The sequence below is a fragment of the Balaenoptera physalus genome (genome assembly GCF_965194825.1).
Source record: "Balaenoptera physalus genome assembly, chromosome: 1".
Classification (NCBI taxonomy): domain Eukaryota; kingdom Metazoa; phylum Chordata; class Mammalia; order Artiodactyla; family Balaenopteridae; genus Balaenoptera; species Balaenoptera physalus.
Genome location: NC_138882.1, coordinates 163,116,220 through 163,135,638, shown reverse-complemented (window position 1 = coordinate 163,135,638; position 19,419 = coordinate 163,116,220). Strand labels below are relative to the sequence as shown.

General features: G+C 50.1%; 1 protein-coding gene across 1 annotated transcript; it reads right to left on the bottom strand.

Annotated features, from left to right (window-relative positions):
* Nucleotides 1-3,792: 3,792 nt before the first annotated feature.
* CITED4 (Cbp/p300 interacting transactivator with Glu/Asp rich carboxy-terminal domain 4) lies at nucleotides 3,793-7,874 on the bottom strand. Its single transcript, XM_082448176.1, has one exon. It carries the CDS (start codon nucleotides 4,881-4,883, stop codon nucleotides 4,338-4,340), a length of 546 nt encoding a protein of 181 aa, XP_082304302.1. The 5' UTR covers nucleotides 4,884-7,874; the 3' UTR covers nucleotides 3,793-4,337.
* Between the last annotated feature and the right edge of the window lie 11,545 nt (nucleotides 7,875-19,419).

Here is a 19,419-nt window from a genome sequence, read left to right as displayed (position 1 = left end):
CCCTTGTACAGAACAAGAAACTGAGGCTGAAAGAGGCTCAGTGTGACTTCTGCATCGCATGGACACAAAGTAGCAGCACCAGGTCTGGGACTCTGCTCTTCTTTCATTCAGGCTCAGGTCCTTGGCCAGCCCCAGTCCCGGGAGGGAAAGGGCCCTGGATAGATGGGAGTGGGCATGCTCACCCCATCACTTACTGGGGTGTGACTTAGAGGAGTAATGCACTGTCTGAGCCCATTTTCTGACATCTGGAATGGGAATAAAACCACCTAGTGGTGCTATATGCAGGCTTGGGTGATAGTTAAAGGAGGGGCTAGAAGAGAAAGAGCACCTACTGTGTGCTGTTAGGTCCCATCATGCCTGCACACAGTAGGCACTCAATAAGTCTGACTTAGTCCCACAGTCAGCCGTAATCCTGACCCAGCACTTGTAACAGCGTGGTGGCGTAAAGAGTTAGGCAAGGAAGGATTAAGGAATTCAAGAGGATTACATAGTAATCAGCTAAACAATCTAAGCTTCCTGGGAAAAGACCAGGCTCAGACTGTTCACTTAATTTACTCAACAAATGACTGTTGAACACTTAGCTGAGCTGGAATGATGGCGATGATGATGGTGATGGTGATGATGATGATGATGATGATGATGATGATGGCAGCTCTCTATTGAGAATCGACTATGTACCAGGTATTTATATAGACTCTCGGCACATCAACCCTATTAAGGTCGATATTCCTTAAAAAGATTTTTTTTTTCCTTCTAATAGGGACGGTGCTAGTCAGGTCTGGGACTAGGGAGAGGCGAACGAAGCTGCCAGAGACAAAGTTAAAGAGGCAGTCTTATGACACTCGCCTCACCCTAGTTCCCACTCCAGTGCTTGTGGTGGACACTGTGATGTGCTGTCCAGTCCCTGCTTCCTTTAAATTGTTCCCTGGGCTGCTGGGAGTGCTGCCGGCAGATGGTCTTCCCCTCCTCACCCGCCCACAACTCCCCCAGGGATGGCTCCGGCAGGGGAGAGCTGCCCTGCCCACCGTCACCCCACTTCCCTGGGCAGCCATATCTGATGACTGCTGGGGGAAGGAATAAAAAGGAGTATAATGGTCGGGAGAACTCTGAAAGGCCCTTCCAACTCCAGATCTCCCTGTGGGGTTGGCCAAGGCTCTTGATGGGTCTGCCACGTAGCTTCCTTTGTTAGCTTCTGCTCTGGACCCTTCCTTCCCTAATAAAATTCTTGCAGGCTAAACATCATCTCAGAGTTGGCTACAGGCAACCAGCAACAGTGTTACTGTTGGAGTAACCCTTCTTCCTAGCTGGTTACAACACAGCCTTTCTAAAGACTCTAATATAAAGTATCGCCAGAAAGCCAGGGCTCAGAGATGGTAAACTACAAGCTACACTGTTCTAAATACTTTATGGGAATTAACTAATTTAATCTCCACTGCAGCTCTATGAGAGAGGTACTATTAGCATCTCCATTCTGTAGATGAGTTTGAGAGAAGTCATAGTTGGAAAAAACTACTTGCTAATAAAATCCAGTCAACCGAAAGATGATTCAAAATAACAAACTTCAGCCTGGGGAAACTTTTATATGAAAAGGAAAAAACAAAACAAAAAAAAGATGAAATAATGTCTTGCCAGTCCCATGACTCAGTTCCCAACCCTGAGGGAGCCTGACGCCCAACCCCAAAGACCCAGCCCAGGTAGGAGAATGAAATCCACAGGATTGGGGGACGGGGAGGTCAATGGGTTATTTTAAGAGGTAACCTCAGTAAGAGGTAAAAAGTACCTATTGAAACCACAGGAAGCTGGTTGCAGAACAAGACTCAAAAGGTAAGTGACTTACTTGAGGTCAGGCAGCTAGTAGGATCTGCTTCTGGAAATGGACCCCGAGGCTATCAGACCACAAGCCTCCTGGCAGGATGGACACTCCATCCTCCTCTCCAGCTGGGAGGGTCAGAGTCCTGCAAAGTGTCAGGGATTTGGGGATCCAGGTGGTGGGCTGCCCCAGCCTTGCCTTTTCCTCTGTCCATCTGTTTGCTATCCAACTAGTCAGCAGCCCCTCTGGGAGGGATGGTGGGTGGGAAATAGCTCAGGAGCTGGACTCCCTCTTCTATTCTTTTTAATTCTAGGAAGAGGCGGGTGTTGGGTTTCCATTGTAACCCCTTCCATATGGAGAGCTCTTCAGAGCTTACCTACTGCTTATCCTCCCACCCCCTGAATCTGCTCCCCACTTACTATGAGGCTTATTGTCTTGTGAAATAGTAGGGCAGGGTTATTAGCCCTATTTTACTGGTGGAGAAACTGAGGCCAGACCAGGGCCAGACCCTCCCATCCCAATCCAACCATTTGGTTTTTATCTCTGGCCTGGGATCTTGGGCAAAGTGGAGCAAACACTGGCTGTTCTAAGCCCAGAGCTCGGGTCAGTTCTTGCTCAGAAGCCTCTCTGCCCTTCCTCCCCGACCTGTTTGAGGATACCTCCAATATCCTAGGGGAGACCTTCATTCATTGGCCAAACACCTCTGTTGCCCACTCCATGCCTGTCCTGGTGGCTCGGGAGCTGGTGCTGACAGTGTGCTCTGGGTGAGCTCACAGGCTTGGAGGGAAAGGCATGTCAACAAGCTCGGCATGAGGGTGAGGCCAACCATGGGGCACCGAAGGTCACAGCTCCATGTTCCTCTACACAGGGTCTCTGGAATTCATTCTCTCCTCTCCATCCCCACTGCCTTGTTCTGGCCCGGTCCTCAGCCTCTCTTCCATGCTTTCCTTTCCTCTCTTCCTGCCTTTCTTCCACACCCCTGAAGCACCTAGGGATCTTTCCAGAGAGAGGCAATAGCAGAGGGTGGCCAAGAGCTCACGCTACCAGGTCTGGGCCAGCACCACATCCTTCGTCTGTAGAACAGGGACGGTGCCTACCTCCCAAAGTCACCATAAAGCCAATAGACCTTTCTAGAGACCCCATGCCTTCCCGTACAGGCCCTGTACTTGTATGCCTCCCTGCCTTTGAGTGGGCTCTCCACTTGCATGCCATCTTCTCCAAGTCCTAAAGACATACTCATCATTCAAGGCTCTTCTCACCACATCAAATACCACTGCCTCCCTGAAACCTGACCGGACCTGACCCCTTGCACCAGCTGAAACCACTTCCTCCTCTGGGTTTGCCCACTAGGCCGTCCTACCTATTTTCTAGTCCTCATCCCGCTATTACTTGTACCAAGATGAGTTGATTTCCAGGCCTGTCACCCCCTACTCCCACTTGGACTGTGACCCCTTGAGGGCATGATTATTATTGTAGAATCATCATCATTATCACTTATTGAGGGCTGCCTAGGTGTCTTGCACTGTGCTAAAGGCCTCACGTTGCATGTGATCCTCACAACCACCTAAGACCGGGACCATCTGTCTCTGAGGAAATGGCTTCAGAAATATCAATGGATGGTGTCTTGAACAAGAGAGAGAGCTCCGGTTCAAAGCCAGAACCTGAACCCTCAGGTACACCCCGCTCCCCTCTAGCCTCCATGCTGAGCAAACAGTGAGGGCAGCACCCCCAAGCTCCCCCCACCCCTCCCAGGAGCCGGGAAGTCCTTTGGGTTACCTTGCCACCCGGTGGCGGCAGCCTCTGCCTTCCAGATTATGACATAACAATTGCACAACTCACAGATATTTTCGAAAGAAACTGTCAGTTTCCTCTCCTGACCACTGCCAGGGGCTGTGTCCTCCATCCCACCCAGGGCCTCCAACAGCCTCAGGACTCTAGAAGCCAAATATAGTTGGAGTTATAAGGAAATGAAAACACCAGACTGGAAAGTGACCCTGTTTTATTGTGGTGCTGGAGGTCAGATGGGGTATTGCTCCACTCCGCAGGGGTGAGGGCTGTACATTCTGCCCCTCCCCAGGGCGGGAGGCCCAGCGACCTCAGGGCCCAGGCAGCGGGCTGGGGGCCTGGCGGGTGGGCGGCTCCAGGCACCCGGTGACCACAGTGGTTTGCACAAGGAAAGGGGGAATCAGGCAGAGGCCTGGGATGGCTCAGATTGGGGGTTGGGGCGGGGGAGGGTCCGAGAGGAGAGGACACAGAATCTAAGAACTGGGAGTCCGGAAGGGGGCGTCCAGTCCCCTTCACTTTACCGCTGAGGCTCCGGGGCAGAGATGAACCCAAACTGTCATTCTGCAGGAGGCAGGGCCTGGAGTGAGGCCAGGCGTTCCAGCCCGGCGTCGGCTCGGTGCACTAACTGCTGCCTCCACCCTCACGGAGGGTGCGTGCGGGGTCCAGGCGCTGGGTGCGGAGTCCGGCGGGCGGGCGGGCCGGCCTCCTTCTCTCGGGCACGCCAGCAGGCGCCCGGCCTCGCTCAGCAGCTCACCGAGCCGGCGGGCTGCGCCGACCCCAAGTCCGAGAAGCAGTCAAACTCGCTCTGGCCCAGGAAGAGCTCGGGCAGATCGCGCACGCGGTGCAGCCCGAGCTCGAGCTCCAGCGACGTCAGCGCCTCCTCGTCGATGAGTTCGGCGTCCATGCCTCCCAGGGCGTGCGCGGGCGGCGGCAGTGGCGGGGCCGGGGCGCCGGGCACCGGCTGCGAGCCCGGAGGTCCTCCCGGGGCGCCGGGGGGCGCGGTGGCGCGGCCCGGGTACAGCGTCGCCACGGGCTGCAGGTGCGCGCTGCCAGCGGCCGGCGGTGGCACGGCCGGAAAGGGCTGGAAGGCAGGCGGCGGCCCGAAGGCCCCGTACGCCAGGGCCCCCGGTGGAGGCGGCGGCGGGCCCCGCGGCCGCAACCCGCTGTCCAGGCCCGGGCCCGAGTAGGGCTGCAGCGTCCGAAGCGCGTGAGGGCCATGGGCGGGCGCGGCAGGCGGCAGCCTCGGCACCCGGCTGTAGCCCTCGGCGAGCATCAGGTGGTCGGCCATGACGGCGGGACGACTGCCGGCAGCGGCGGTGGCGGGCCGATGGTCAGCGCGGGCCTCCCCGGGTCCCGGCCAGCTGTTCCTCTGCAGCGAGGGATCCGAGCCCCTTGCCTTCACCGCACCTCAGCCGGGCAAAGGAAAATCGAACCCGACCCGTGCTCCTGCGCAGCCCTGGACACACCGAACTCAGAGCTCTTGTGCACCCCAGCTCAGGTCTGAAATGACCCGGCACACCTACACAGTCCGGCTGCTAGACCTCTGCGTCGTGCCCCCGGACTCGGCGCCCTCTTATACCCAGAGGCGGGGCTGCCCCGGTCCCGGGCGCTCATTGGCTGGATGAGACGTTCCTGGGAGGGTCGCGCCGCACCTCCAGGAGGCCTCAGCCCCGCCTCTGTCAGAGCTCCGCCCTTTGGCCCTCAGGCCGCGCCTCCGGCTTTGAGTTCTGTCTGGGAGCGGGGTGTTTGGCACTTTTCAAATGGTCTGGTCTTGGCTGCCCTACGCTTAGTCTCGGGGCTGGCTGGGGCCAAGCTTGCACGTACCAGAAAGTGGAGTAGGAGGGCCAGAGGTTTAGGCCCTCAGAACTGCAGGATCACAAGCCCAACCTCTTAACCTCTTAATTTTCCAGATTAAGAAAACTGGCAAGGCTCAGCGGCAGAAGGGGTTTCCTGGGAATACACAGTAAAGCCTTGACAGAAGCGAGACTCGAACCCAGGCCTTTTGATTGCTACCTCTACACAGGGCACAGGCACCTTGGTGGTGCAGGGTCCCGCGGAAGATCAGCTGCCCGTCCCCATAATCCCAGGAGAGCCAGTTGCTCCTCCTCCGGCCCTCACTCACTTGTCTGTGGAAGCATGTACTGAGTTGTCATTAAACTAATTTATGGGCTTGTTTCCTGAAGGACTTGTTCATCTTCATGTCCTCAGCACGTAGCCCAGAGCCTGGCCCAGAGCAGGTTTTCAGTAAAAGTTGGATGAATGAACAGATGATGGAATGAATTGCAACTCATTCCCCTGAGCGTCAGTTTTTTCATCTGTAAAACGGGACAACGACAGCATCAATCCCACTGGCTTGTGGTGAGGGTTAAATGAGGTGATGCGTGCACAGTGTCCAGCACAATGCCTGGTGCATGGTAGGTGCTCAAAAATGTACCTCAAATGAATGAAAGGCTGGATTTAGTTCTGTCCCTAGAGCTCGTCTGAGTGGGGGATGTTGCACCTTCCCTTGATAAGAATAGTTATAACTTGGGCATTAGAATGCTATATATTCTACAAGCATCTTACTGGAGGCAGGGCATGGATTATCAGCCCCATTTTGCAGATAAGGAGACTGAGGCACATAAAGGGAAAGTGAGTGTCTTGAGGTCATACACAACCAGAGTTAGCATGTGAATGCCTGTGTCCTTAGAGCAGCTGGAGTCTTTCCTGGTGGCCAGGAGACAACTTCCTGAACCGTGCCCTCCACGTGTTTGCCACTCTGCCCCTCCCTTCTCTGGCTCTCCTCCCCTGGTAGTGTTCTTGGGATTTCCTGGAACTTGGGTTTATCCAGTTTGTGCAGAGGGGAGAACCCTAGAGTGAGAAGCCAGGGGCCCAAGTTCTAATTGTATCTCTACCACCCACAGGCAGTATGACCGTTGGGTGTCACGAGGGGATGTCACTTGGTTCCCCAGGGCCTCAGCTTTCTACTCAGTGAAAGGGAGATTGTAGTCCCTGCCGGGTCACCTGAGAGCTTGTGAGAAGGTCACAAGTGACCATGGGTGTGATCACATTTTTTGCAAAGTGTAAAAGCTGCACATGGGAACTGAGTCTCCTGAGTCCTTCTCCAATAAAGATTTCACACAGAAATTCCTAAACCTGGCTGCACCTCAGACTCACCTGGAGGGGTGGAGGTGGGAGGGAAGCAGGAGGCTTTGAAAAATACTGAATTTCTGGCCCCACCCAAACCCCTGACTCAGACTCTCTGAGAGTATTTTGAATCATAAATTTGTATTTTTAAAAAGCCACCCTGTCATTCTGACATAGTTGTCTAAGAACACCAACATTTGGGAGCCAATGTGCCACTGAACAGTTTTCCTTTTTCAAAAAAATACGTGTGTGTGTGTGTGTGAATCATGTTTTAAAAGGTCTTTAATTTAGTCAACAAGTATTACTGAGCACACATTCTATGCCAGATATTGATCTACAAGTGGTTTTCAAGCTTTGGGGATCAAGTAAGCCTTTGAGAATCTAATGTAAGCTACTGATTGAAAATTAATAAAGGGAAACCTCACTAAAATGGAGTTGGGAGCCCAGAAGGGGGAGCTCTCACAAAGGTGCCACTGGGGCATCAATACAGATCCTAACAGGAAGAGACCTACCTTGCATCTCCAGCAGGAAGCGACGCTACTTTCCAGCAGAGGAAGAAAGATTTTTCTCCTTGCCTGGTAACAGCTCAGCCAATGAGAGACTGTCACAAGTCAGCCAATGAAAAGTCGCTATACTTCAAACTCCTAGTTTCCTCCAATGGACTTTTTGTTTATAACAACACTTCCAACTTCCCTCCTCCTCTATAAAAGAGTTTCCTCTCCATTGCTTTACCTGGACTTGTGTGTGGTTCACCATAGTTGTATGTCCCAAATTACAATTCTTTGCTACTCCTGAATAAACCTGTTTTGCTGGTAAAATGACTGGCTGTTTTATTGTTTTAGGTTAGCACTACAGACATCATGGTCACAAACTACTGCGTAGAAATTTGGCAGTTAGCTGATCCCTGGAGGATCCAGGGGGTCCTCAGGGGTTCATGGGGTCTGGGTTAGAACCACTCTTGGGTACTTGGGGACATATAGTTAACAACAAACTAAGTAAAACAGTTATTCACATGTTAGAAAGTGGTAGACACTATGGAAAAAAGGAAAAACAGATTAGGGAGGAGATTGGGGGTACAGGGGGCAGTGTGCAGTACTGCACAGAATGGTCAGGGTGGGCCTCATTGAGACCGTAAGGTTTGAGCAAAGACTTGGAGGAGGAGAGGGCAGTAGCCACGTGGTATCTGGGGCAAACTGGTTCCAGCAGAGGGGACAACTGGAGTGTACTGCAGTACACTGGAGTGTGAGTTAACCAGGGACTGAGGCATCAGCATGACCAGGGACCTTGTTAGAAATGCACATCTGGGGCCCCACCCCAGACCTGAATCAGAAATGGCTGGGGCCCAGTCACCTGCATTTTCATCTGCCCTGCAGGTGATTCTGAACCCGTGAGTTAGGGTAAATCCTGGAGGCAGGTGTGAGCCACAGCCAGGAGGGAGGGTGGCTGGAGCAGAGGAAGCTTGGGGTGGGGGAGGTCAAAGAGGGCAGAGGGAAGAAGACCATGTGGGGCCTTGAAAGGGTCCTGTTAGGCCCTGTAAGGACTTTGGCAGGGGAGTGACGTGATCTAACTTATGCTGTGAAAGCATCGCACTGGTTGAACCTGGTTTCTTTCTAGCGTTTCCATGAATTGCTTCCTTGCTCTGCTTGGACCACCCAGGCACATTCATCTCTCGGGACTCATGCTGTTCCCTCTGCCTGGGATGCTCTTCCCTCAGACATCCACAGGATTCACTCCTTCCTTTGGTTCTGATCTCCTTCTAAATGTCCCCCCTCACAGGGACCTTCCCTGACCACCTCTAACCCACTCTATGTCCTCACCCTGTTCTGCTTTTCTTTTCAGCACCTACCACCACTTGGCATTATTTCAAAGACTCTCTCCCTCCCCCTGAGAGCAGAGGCCTTGCCTCTCTTGTTCTGCACCGTATTTCTAAGGCATTAGAATGGTGCTTGGCACATAGGAGGGACTTAAGTGTTCACTGAATGAATAGATTAGGCAGAGTGAAAGTTATTATCTTTTTTGACAAAGAAGAAAACTGAAGCACAGAAAATAACTCAGGAAGTTGGCCAAGGTCACAAGGTGTGTGTGGTGGAGCGAGGGCTGGAAGGGACATTTGTAGTCCTGGAGCAGGGCAGTCCCCACTGATCCAAGCTGCTTTCACCCCAAGCCATGTCTTCATGAGCCCATGGTGGGGAGCAGGGGGAAAAGCCCTTGAGTCTACCTGGCATGAGTTGACAGGGCCACATTAATCCTTGACCCACTTGGGCACTGGTCAGTGGTCACCAGGAGAAGGAACTAGTAGCTCCTAGGGACCATCTTGTGTCACCAAGTGAGAATGCAATTCTTCCCTCTTCTTCCTTGTGTCCAGTCCTTCTTCTTGAGGAGTTATAGAAAGATCCACCCCAAGTGGCTTCAACTTGTTTCAAAGACCCCAGGTTCTGGTTGGCAAGAACTTTTGGGTTTTACTCGTGCGACAGCCCCCTTTCTAGCACCCGAGGCAAAGATTGCCTGAAACTGGAGGGCTCAGGAGTGGTACCTAGGGAAGACCTCGCTCTGGCACCTCTGAGCTGGCTCCCCAGTCCCTGGCTGAGCAGGGTCCCCAATCCCGCCGGGCAGCTTGGCAGACTTGGCATTTAACCCCGGTGGCTGCTCTGAGACCTGAGCTCCAGGCTTTGACCGGCAGGCAAAGTTCATCTCTTCTGCAGCTTTTCCTCAAGGTTGTAGAGCAGGGGAGATATTTCTGCAGATGCCCTAAGGGCCATGTCCTCCAAGAGCCCCTAAATGGTGACTTGCACCACTACTAGATGCTCAGATGATGAGAATGTGGCTTCTGCACCAGATCATAACAAGAATAGCATTAGCTAATATTTATTGAGTGTTTACTATGTACCAGACATGAACTGGATGCCTTACATGTAGTATTCTTTTAAAAATATTTATTTATTTATTTGGTTGTGCCGGGTCTTAGTTGTGGCAGATGGGCTCCTTTGTTGCAGCTCCAGGGCTCCTTAGTTGCGTCATACATGCGGGATCTAGTTCCCGGACCAGGGATGGAAGCCAGGCCCCCTGTATTGGGAGTGCAGAGTCTTATACACTGCACTGCCAGGGAAGTCCCTACATGTAGTATTTTATTTAAGCCTCATAATCAACCTGTGGGTAGTTACTATCATTTCCATTTCACAGACAAGTGACTTGCCCAAGGTCACACAGCTAGTAATGGAGGAAAGAAGTGTGGCAGTGCCACTAGTTTCCTCCTAGTGTCACTCTCTGTTTCTTCATTACCAGCATGCCAGGTAAGCTCCTGCCGCGACAGCTCCAGGTCTTCCCTCTGCCAGAACAATCTGCTCCCTCACCCCATATCTGCATGTCTAATTCCCTCACTTCCTTTGAGTCTTTGCTCAAATACTACCTTTCTCTTGACTACTCCATTTAATTGTAGTGGTTTCCAAAAATTTCCACAAATTATTTAAGAGACCGTCTCAAATTCCCCTCTCCTTAAATGTGGGATGGACATAGTGACTCACTTCTAACAAATAGAATATATAGCAGAAGTGACAGTGTCATTTTCAGGACTAGGTCATAGAAGATAGTGTGGGTTTCTCCTTGCTCTCACTCTTGAATCATTTGTTCTGGGAAAGTTAGTTGATAAGCCATGAAGACACTCAAGCAGCCCTAGTGGAGAGGCCCACATGGCAAGGAACTGAGGTTTCCTGCCAACAGCTCGTGAGGAACTAAGACCTTTTGCCAACAGCCATATGTGTGATTTATCTCAGAGGTGGACCCCCCCATCCCCAGTCAGCTTTTGGATGTCCACAGCCTCAGCTGACATCTTGTTTGCAACCTAGATAAGCCAGTTGTGGATTCCTGACCCACAAAAACTGAGATAATACATGTCTGTGGTTTTAAGCTCCTAAATTCTGGGGTAATTTGTTACATGGCAATAGATAACTAATACATTATTACAGCAGCCAGTTCCTTGTCCATCTACCAAATGGACCTGATTTTGCTCTAGCTTTAATTTTTTCTAAGCAGTTACCATCTTCTAACACATTGAATAATACTCTTATTTATTACATTTAATTGTTTATCTCCTCACCACTAGAATGTCAGCTCTACACAGGCAGGGATTTTGTCTGTCTCATTTATTGATTTATCCCCAGCACCTAGAAGAGTGCCTGACACTATATTTCGTTAAAAAATGTGATACAGTCATCCCTTCATATCCACGTGGGGATTGGTTCCAGGACCCCCGTGAATACCAAAATCTGCAGATGCTCAAGACCTTATATAAAATGGTTTAGTATTTGTGTATAAGCTACTCACATCCTCCCATATACTTTAAATCATCATAGATTGCTTAAAATACCGAATACAATGTAAATAGTTGTAAATACATGTAAATAGTTGCCAGCATGTGGCAAATTCAAGTTTTGCTTTTTGGAACTTTCTGGAATCTTTTTAAAAAGTATTTTCAGGGGCTTCCCTGGTGGCGCAGTGGTTGAGAATCTGCCTGCCAATGCAGGGGACACAGGTCGAGCCCTGGTCTGGGAAGATCCCACATGCCACGGAGCAGCTAAACCTGTGCACCACAACTACTGAGCCTGCGCTCTAGAGCCTGCGAGCCACAACTACTGAAGCCCGCGTGCCTAGAGCCCGTGCTCCGCAACAAGAGAAGCCACCGCAATGAGAAGCCTGCACACCCCAACGAAGAGTAGCCCCTGTTCGCCGCAACTAAAAAGAAAGCCCGTGCACAGCAACGAAGAGCCAACGTAGCCAAAAATAAATAAATAAATTTATTTTTAGAAAAGTATTTTCGGGCTTCCCTGGTGGCTCAGTGGTTGAGAGTCTGCCTGCCAATGCAGGGGACACGGGTTCGAGCCCAGGTCTGGGAAGAACCCACATGCCGCAGAGCAACTAGGTCCGTGAGCGACAACTACTGAGCCTGCGCGTTTGGAGCCTGTGCTCTGCAGCAAGAGAGGCCGCAACAGTGAGAGGCCCGCGCACCGTGATGAAGAGTGGCCCCCGCTCGCAGCAACTAGAGAAAGCCCTCGCACAGAAACGAAGACCCAACACAGCCAAAAAATAATTAATTAATTAATTAATTAATTAATTAATTATTTTTAAAAAAGTATTTTCAATCTGTGGTTCATTAAATCCAAAGATGCAGAACCCGCAGATGTGGAACTAGCGGATATAGAAGGCCGACTGTGTTATCAATATAAGACGATTCTTATTTTGGAAAAATTAATGTGTAAAAAGAATTCATGAAAAAAAAAAAGAATTCATGTGTCTGAGGATCAATAAAATATGATTGTAGGTGCTAAGTATTAGAATATGAAATGACCGAGTGCTGATTTTGTTGAGAGCAGCAATGTGCCCAGTCAAAAATCAGACACATTCCTGGCCAATGAGTTATAAGCAGAAGAGGCTGGGTGGGGCCTCCTGGAAAGCTCTTTAAAAATAGATGGAATTATGCAGACGAGGTAAAGCCACAGAGACAAAATGAAGATTGGTGGTTGCCAGAGGCTAGGCAGCAACCGCTCGATGGGTACAAGGGTTCCTTGGAACTAGATAGTTGGTGGTGTACAACATGGTGAGTATATTAAATGCCACTGAACTGTTCACTTTTAAATGGTTAATTTTGTGATATGAATTTTACCTCCATTGGAAAAGAAAAAACAGATGGATTCATCCAGTGCTCACGTTTTGTGCTTTGCCTTTCCTCCTTTCCTGCCAGGGATGAGGATGTGATGCCTAGAGGGGCAGCAGCCATTTTTTCAGCATGAGGATATAACAACAATGACAACAACAACAACAACTAACATTTATAGAGCACTTAACATGTGCCAGATTCTGTTCTAAGCTCTTTACATATATCAACTCACTTAATTTTTACAACAACCTTATACAGAAGGTAGTTATTCCCATTTTATAGATGAGAAAACTGGTACAAAGAAGAAACATGATGGCATATGCTAAGGATGGCAGAGTGGAGTCTAGGAGGAGCCTGGGTCCTCCATGTACTATGGAGCCTCTGTAGCAGTCCTGAAAGCCCTACTTTGGTCTTCTTACTATTTGAAAAAAAATATGCGCTATTTAGTTACGCCACTGTAGCTAGGGTTCTGTTCCAGGCATCCTGAGATTCAGAGTCAGGTGTATCTGACTTTAGTGCAAGTGCACCTAACGTCTATGCTCTCTTAGCCTGCAAATCAGTTATCAAGGGCTGTTTGGTCCTTCTGATCCCACTTGGTGGTGTTCCTCTAGAGTAGAGATGGGGTCTCCCTCCACTTTGAAGCCGCATTGCCCACTACAGGGCCTGGTCTGTACAAAATAGTGCAGTGTGATTTTGGGATTAGCAGTTTGGACCAGGGAAAGGAACTTGGAGTGCAGGAGGGAGATGGTCCCAGGTGTAAAGCAAACATCAAAGATGCAGTGATCTGTGAGGTGGGGGAAGATATCATGGAGGAGTGAGCCTTCTCATATGGGCTGGATCTGGACAGATGGAGAAGGCAGGGAAACGGGCTTTCTTGACAAAGAGCACAGCTTTTGAATGGAAACACCAAAGCATGAAAGTACACAGTGAAGTTCAGGAAGTACCAGGTGGCTGGGTGGGGCCAGAATAATGGTCATTTGTATCTGGACAGGGAGAGATCAGACCTGAATGATGAAGGCCCTTGAAAGTCGGCACTCATAATACTGAAAATCATCTGTGCAGAGGTTTCTATATCTTCTCACAACAACCCAAGAAAGAGAAAAGGCAGGAGGTGTTTCACATAGAAAGGAACTGAGACAGAGAGAGGGGAATCAATTTGGCTACTTTTGCATAGCTAGCAAGTGCCAAGGGTGAGACTTGAACCTGGGTCTTTTAACTTCTGTCCTATGTTTGCCTGCTTAAGCAAGGGATTGTCAGCAACTCTGTGTGCAGGGAGGGGCCATGGAAGGGCTCTGAGCAGGGGAATGATGATCCTCCTGTTGGTACTTTCTCTCTTGCCAGTGGAAATGGACAAGGATGGATTTGAGGTAAACTGCTGGGGCACGGCCACTCACTCATTCATTCCTTCATTCAACAAATACTGAGCTCCTACTGTGTGCCAGGTACTTCCTGGCCTCATAGAGCTTACAATTTAGTGACAGGAGAGACAAGAGCCAAGTGATAAAACAAAACGATTACAAACTGTCAAGGACTAGGAGGGGAACAAGCAGGGTGATTTGAACTTACTTTAGGAAGAGGGGTCAGGGCCTGCCTCTTGGGCGGGGGACGTTAGGTTGAACCTGATAAAGAGGAGGAGCCAACTCTGCAAAGAACAGAGGAAAGATGTTCTGGGCAAAGAAGCAGCACATGCAAAGGCTCAGGTGGGAAAGAGCTGGTGCATTTGAGGAACTGAACAAAGGCCCTGAGGCTGGACGCTGGTGAGCCGAGGGTCAGCGATCAGAGAGGTAGGCAAGGGTCAGGTCAGCTGAGGAGGTGAGTCAAGGGCTTGGGTGTGTTTCACGTGGGATGGGAAGTTACTGGAGCCAGGAGGTGCCCCATCAGGACCAGAGTCCTGTGACCCTGTGGAAGAGGCGGATTGGTAGCAGGGAGAGCTCAACCACTTATAGCGGAGTCAAATTTAATAGGGGCGGGGCCATTAAGTTCTAAAATCAACATGTAAGGCAAAAATCACGTGTAGTTCTTAAGGATCCCCTGTGGAACTTATTACATGTACATTTTTGCATGTTCAATCTTTATAATAATAGGTATATTTGTATGTACTATATGTAGTAACATACAGTGTATGAAAAATCATACATTTTGGAAAAAACACATATTCAAAATATAATTTAATATTACTCTTAAACACACAAAAGGGAGAAGTAAAGGCAAGAGTCAACTAGTGCCCATGTATATTGGCGTGAGACTCCCTGTAATGGACGCTGTTGGCACCCCGCATGGATCCCCTTTCCTGGCTAGCGCACCTGCCTGCCAGCTGCCGGGATGTGGGCTGCTAATAATCACAGCGGCCTGCTTCTCTTGAGAACTGCCCTCAGTCCAATGGAAGCCTCTTCCTCCCTCACTCCAGCCCCCACCAGTCCTAGGGACTGACTGATGAGGGTACAATAGACAAGTCTCCTTGCCTCAATGTGACACTGACTCTGTAGGGCAATGGCCCCAGCGCTCCCCGTGAGTCAGGTTGGAACTCCAGCTTTCTGTGAACCCTCCTTTCTTTTCCTCACTCCTCTTCTCCTGAGAGCTCAGCTTCTAGGGGATCTGACCTAAGACCCTCCCTTGAAGTGCATGCCTATTAGGTGCTGGGGGCTGAGGTCCATTGTCCTATTTAATCCTCACAATAACCCTTGGGGGGACACTCCTCTGAGAAGTGCCCCCTTCCTCATTTTACCCATGGGGGTCCCCGTTATGCTATATGACCCACCTTTGCTGGACAGAGCGTCCTATGCCATAGACCAGAGCGGTGGAGCTTAGGCCCAGATGGACCAGATTCTTTCTCCCAGTAGTTTGGAACTGGGACTTGAAGACAGCAGCCAGACTGAATGAGGTTGGGAGTGTCACACATAAACCTCTGAGTGAGCTCTGCGGGCAGCCAGCTTTGGCTACAGGCACTAGATAAACGGAGGAAACCCATCTGCAGAGGGAGAAAAATGAAGCAAGCATGGAGGGAAGAGAAATGAGAGGCGAGATGGGGAGGGAGTCTTGCCTGAATTTCTGGTGGCTTTACAGGCGGAGTGTCATGTGCCCTTCTGCCTTGGGGTTTCAGGAGGTGCCCTGGTCTCCTGAGACAGTCCTGATTTTGCTTAAGCTAGCTCGAGAAACATAAAAAGTGTTGAGTCAGATGGGGAGTGTTGTCCCCATTTTACAGATAATGAGAAGAATACTCAGGAAGGGTAGTCGCCAGCTTATTATTATTATTTATTTATATTATTATTATAATCGCCAGCTTATTATTTCCAGAACACAGCCGGAAACTGGCACAGCTAGAATTCATCGCGGGGTCTGGCTCATTCCTAGGTCAGGTTCCTTCCACTGCTCATGCCTGCCCACTGGGGACAGGGCTCTGGGCACGTGGATGCTGCATCTTTGAGAATCCCAATTCTGGGCTGGCAGAAATTGCTTCCTTGGGCTCAGGAGTTCCCAAGCTGCTTCGAAGGTGGCAAGGGTGTCCCCTCACCCTGGAACCTGCTACTTCTGACCTGGCATCCACAGATATCCTGTGAACACATGGCCTGTACCAAGCTTTGTAGCCAGGATCAAAGGATGGCCACAGAGCCCTGGACCGTCCCCCTGAGGATGACCTTGACCTGTGATTGCTGTGTAAGTGGGACCCTGAGACCCTGCACATCTGTGGGAAGGGGAGTTTGGCCTGAGTGGCACTTCCTTACCAGCATCGCCCATCCCTTAAGAATCAGGCTGATAAAGAGCCACTGCTGAACCCAAAGCAGGTGTGATTAATCACTTCCTTCTCCACACTGCTGCCACTGCATCCTGTGTCTGAGTCATTTCCGCATCCCTGTACCTAACATGGTGCCTAGCACAAAAGAGGTATGGGGGCACTTTTGCTGAATGAATGGCATTGAATCTTACACTGTTGGACATTGTGTCCACTCGATCCCCTTGATGACACTTAAAGCAGCATGAGGGTAAGGCCCAGTTTTACTCTGTGATGGGGGATGGGCCAGTATGGTGCAGTGCAAGAGTGTGGGCTCTGCAGAGAGTCAGGAGTCTTTGGTTTGAATTCCATCTCTGCCCCTCTGGGTCTTGAAATCTTAGGCAAGTTATTCCTCCTCTCCGAGCCTCAGTTTCCTCATCTGTAAAATGGGGGTGGTAATAATAACAACTATGTGATCATGCAGTCAGGAGGATTTAGTGGGATAATATATCTAAAATTCCATCACGGGCCTAACACAAGGTAGGAGCTCAGTGAATATTGATTTTCTCCACTCTGTTATTTCTCACAGTGCCTGGTATATGGCAGACATTTAGTAAATGCTAGGTCACCTTCAGGCCATCCTGGACCAAGCAGGTCAAGCTACCAGCTGACAGCAATGGCATGAATGGGCCCAGGAGATGCCAGCAGAGCCCAGCCCAGCATATAGAATCAGGAGCTAATAAATGATTGCTGTTTTAAACCCTAAGTTTTGAGGTAGTTGTTAAATTACTAGGTAAGATACTAAGTTACTGAGACAAACACTGAAGTTGTAGGAAGGGCTGGGATGGAGCTGGTCTTAGGAGCAACTGGAACTAGTACTCTCTCTCTGTGTCTCCTGTCTTTGGTTTTTTCTAAACGTTACCTTTTTTCTCTTTCACGGCACAGTGATTTTCTTCATGGTGTAGAAAATATAGCTGAGTGTTATACCTTGCGCCTTCAGCTCATGGAGGAAAACTGACTCCTTTCCCTGAGTCTGCAAGTCCCTGGGAAAAGACCAGTTGGCTCAGCTTGGGTCAAGCCCCACCCCCGCCCAGTGATGGGATGGGGAGGGCGAGATCACAAAGCACATCCTAGATGACACAGGCTGAGCACAGGGTGGGGCCAAGCACTATTCTAGGGCAGGACAATCCTATCTGAGCTGTTATATCTCTGTTTTGAGGAGAGGGAGCTGAAAACCGAGAGCTGGAGTAACTTGTCCAAGGTCACAAAGCCAGAAGGAGGTGTAGCCAGGATTCATACCAAGACTGTCTGACTCCGGAGTCCACACCCTTATCAACCACACTGCTAGCCTCTCAGATTGAGCTCCTGAGGAGATCCAAAGGATTGAGGGGTGGGCAAGGTGGAGGCCCTCCGAGGAAGGAACTGGAAGGCTTGGCCCAAAGAAGGGAAGCCTCCAGGAGGCCTTAATCACACTGTCTTCAGGTCTCGAAATGGCTGTTTCTAGGTAGTGAGAGTGGAACATTCTGGGTGACCGCTGAAAATGAACCTAGGACTACTGGGAAGTGGGTTTCAGTTCAGTGGAAGGAACTTCTTTAGAGTCAGAGGTGTCTGAGGGTAGTATGGTAGCTTCTGGAAATGTGAGTGCCTCGTTGCCAGGAGTTGGAGGAGCCCCACTGTCAAGGGAATGGTTTCGAGGATTCCCGCTGTCCCTCTCTCGTCCCTGTACCCCTGAGGGTACAGCCTGGGCAGGACAAGAGGAAGGCTCTGGGGGGTGGGAGGCTGGACTCGCTCAGTGGTTCCCAGATCTTTGGATCAGTAAACCATCCCCTTCCAAATTACAGCAACTGCTGTAAGGTGGCTAATTTTTTATTTTGCCAAGTCAGGACATAAAACAGCCCAACTAGCCAGCCAAACAAACCAATAGCAACTACCGGCCAGCCACTTCACCACTTCATAAGAGGGAAGCCATTTCAACACCAAAAAATCCAAACAGACATAATCTCAGAATAAACTATTGTTTTCTTTCAAGGATGAGCAGTTGACAAATTTGCATAAACATGACCAACAAAGGACTTATTAAAAACCAATCTACAGGCAGAAAAATTAGGGCCTAACACTTTGTCCAACATGATTATGTGCTAATATGATTGTTTTCTTGATACGAGTTTTTCTGTTTGAGGATCTGGAATTGCTAGGACAACAGACTCGTTTGGGGACTTAAAAAAATTCCACTTATTGTTGAAAATCTTGTTTTAAGCAGGAATATTGAGGGAAATGGAAGCAATACCCTTCCAGTGATTTCATTTTGCAGGTGAACTGAGGGGAATTAAGGAAAAAATAGCTTCTGGGTTTCTCCAGCCCCTTTTCCCTTCAGCATCACTCCACCCCGCCGGACCCTGCTGTCTGGGGGCTAGGGGGAGGGGGAGCACAGGAAGGGGTTGCCCGAGGGCCAGGGTCCTTCTCGCCCCGCTGCCACCCCAGTCTATGCTGCTTGAGGACTTGGCCTGCCAACGCTCAGCAGAGGGGACATTCAAACTGTCACAGATTCGTATGCCTGGTCTTTAAGAAGGACTGGACCAGACACCCTGCAAAACCCCTTTCCAGTCAAAACTGTGTCCTTCCAACAACTGGTTCTTAGAGTCCCTGAGAAGCCCCTATGGCAGCCTTGATTTGGCTGATTTTATAAAAAGAAGTCTATGAATGAGGAAGGATTCTGTTTTTATTAATAATAGTAACAGTAGCCGATGTTTTATGAGCCCTTTCTCTGTCAGGCCCCACACATGCATTATTTCATTCAGTTCTTACAACAACCCTGCAAGGTATGTACTAGGATTGTTCCCATTTCATAGATGAGGAAACTGAGGTCCAGGGAGGTTGCTCAAGGTCACACAGCAAGCACCTGGCCAAACTGGGCTTTATCCCTGAAGGAGTGCTAAGGTTTCACTCTTAACCACTGTGTCCTGTTCTTAATTTCCTTCTCAAAATGTGGAGTGGAATATTGGTGGGCGTGGGGCTGGAGAAACAGGGCCTATATCTGCCCATATCTCAGTAAAGATCTGCTGTTTTCCAGCAGATGGAGGCTGCTGTGATCATCTCCAGTTACCCTGTGGGTGTGACCTGCCTCCTTGGCTGGTGTGTAAATTCCCTGGGGGAGAGTCATGTGCCCCCTTGAATCCCTAGCCTGGCTGGAGACTATGGGATAGGGGGCCCCCCCGGAGCCTGGCTCCAACTTAGGGGACAAAGCTGGGCCAGGCAGGAAGAGGCAGTTGGGGGTTTCCTCAGGGTGGGTCGGCCTGGCTCTTGCTGGGCTGGAAGCCAGCCTGAAAAGGAATTTCCTAG

Bases quoted from the DNA above. Each gene is read 5' to 3' on its own strand.
- CITED4 (XM_082448176.1), bottom strand. From the start codon at position 4,883: ATGGCCGACCACCTGATGCTCGCCGAGGGCTACAGCCGGGTGCCGAGG.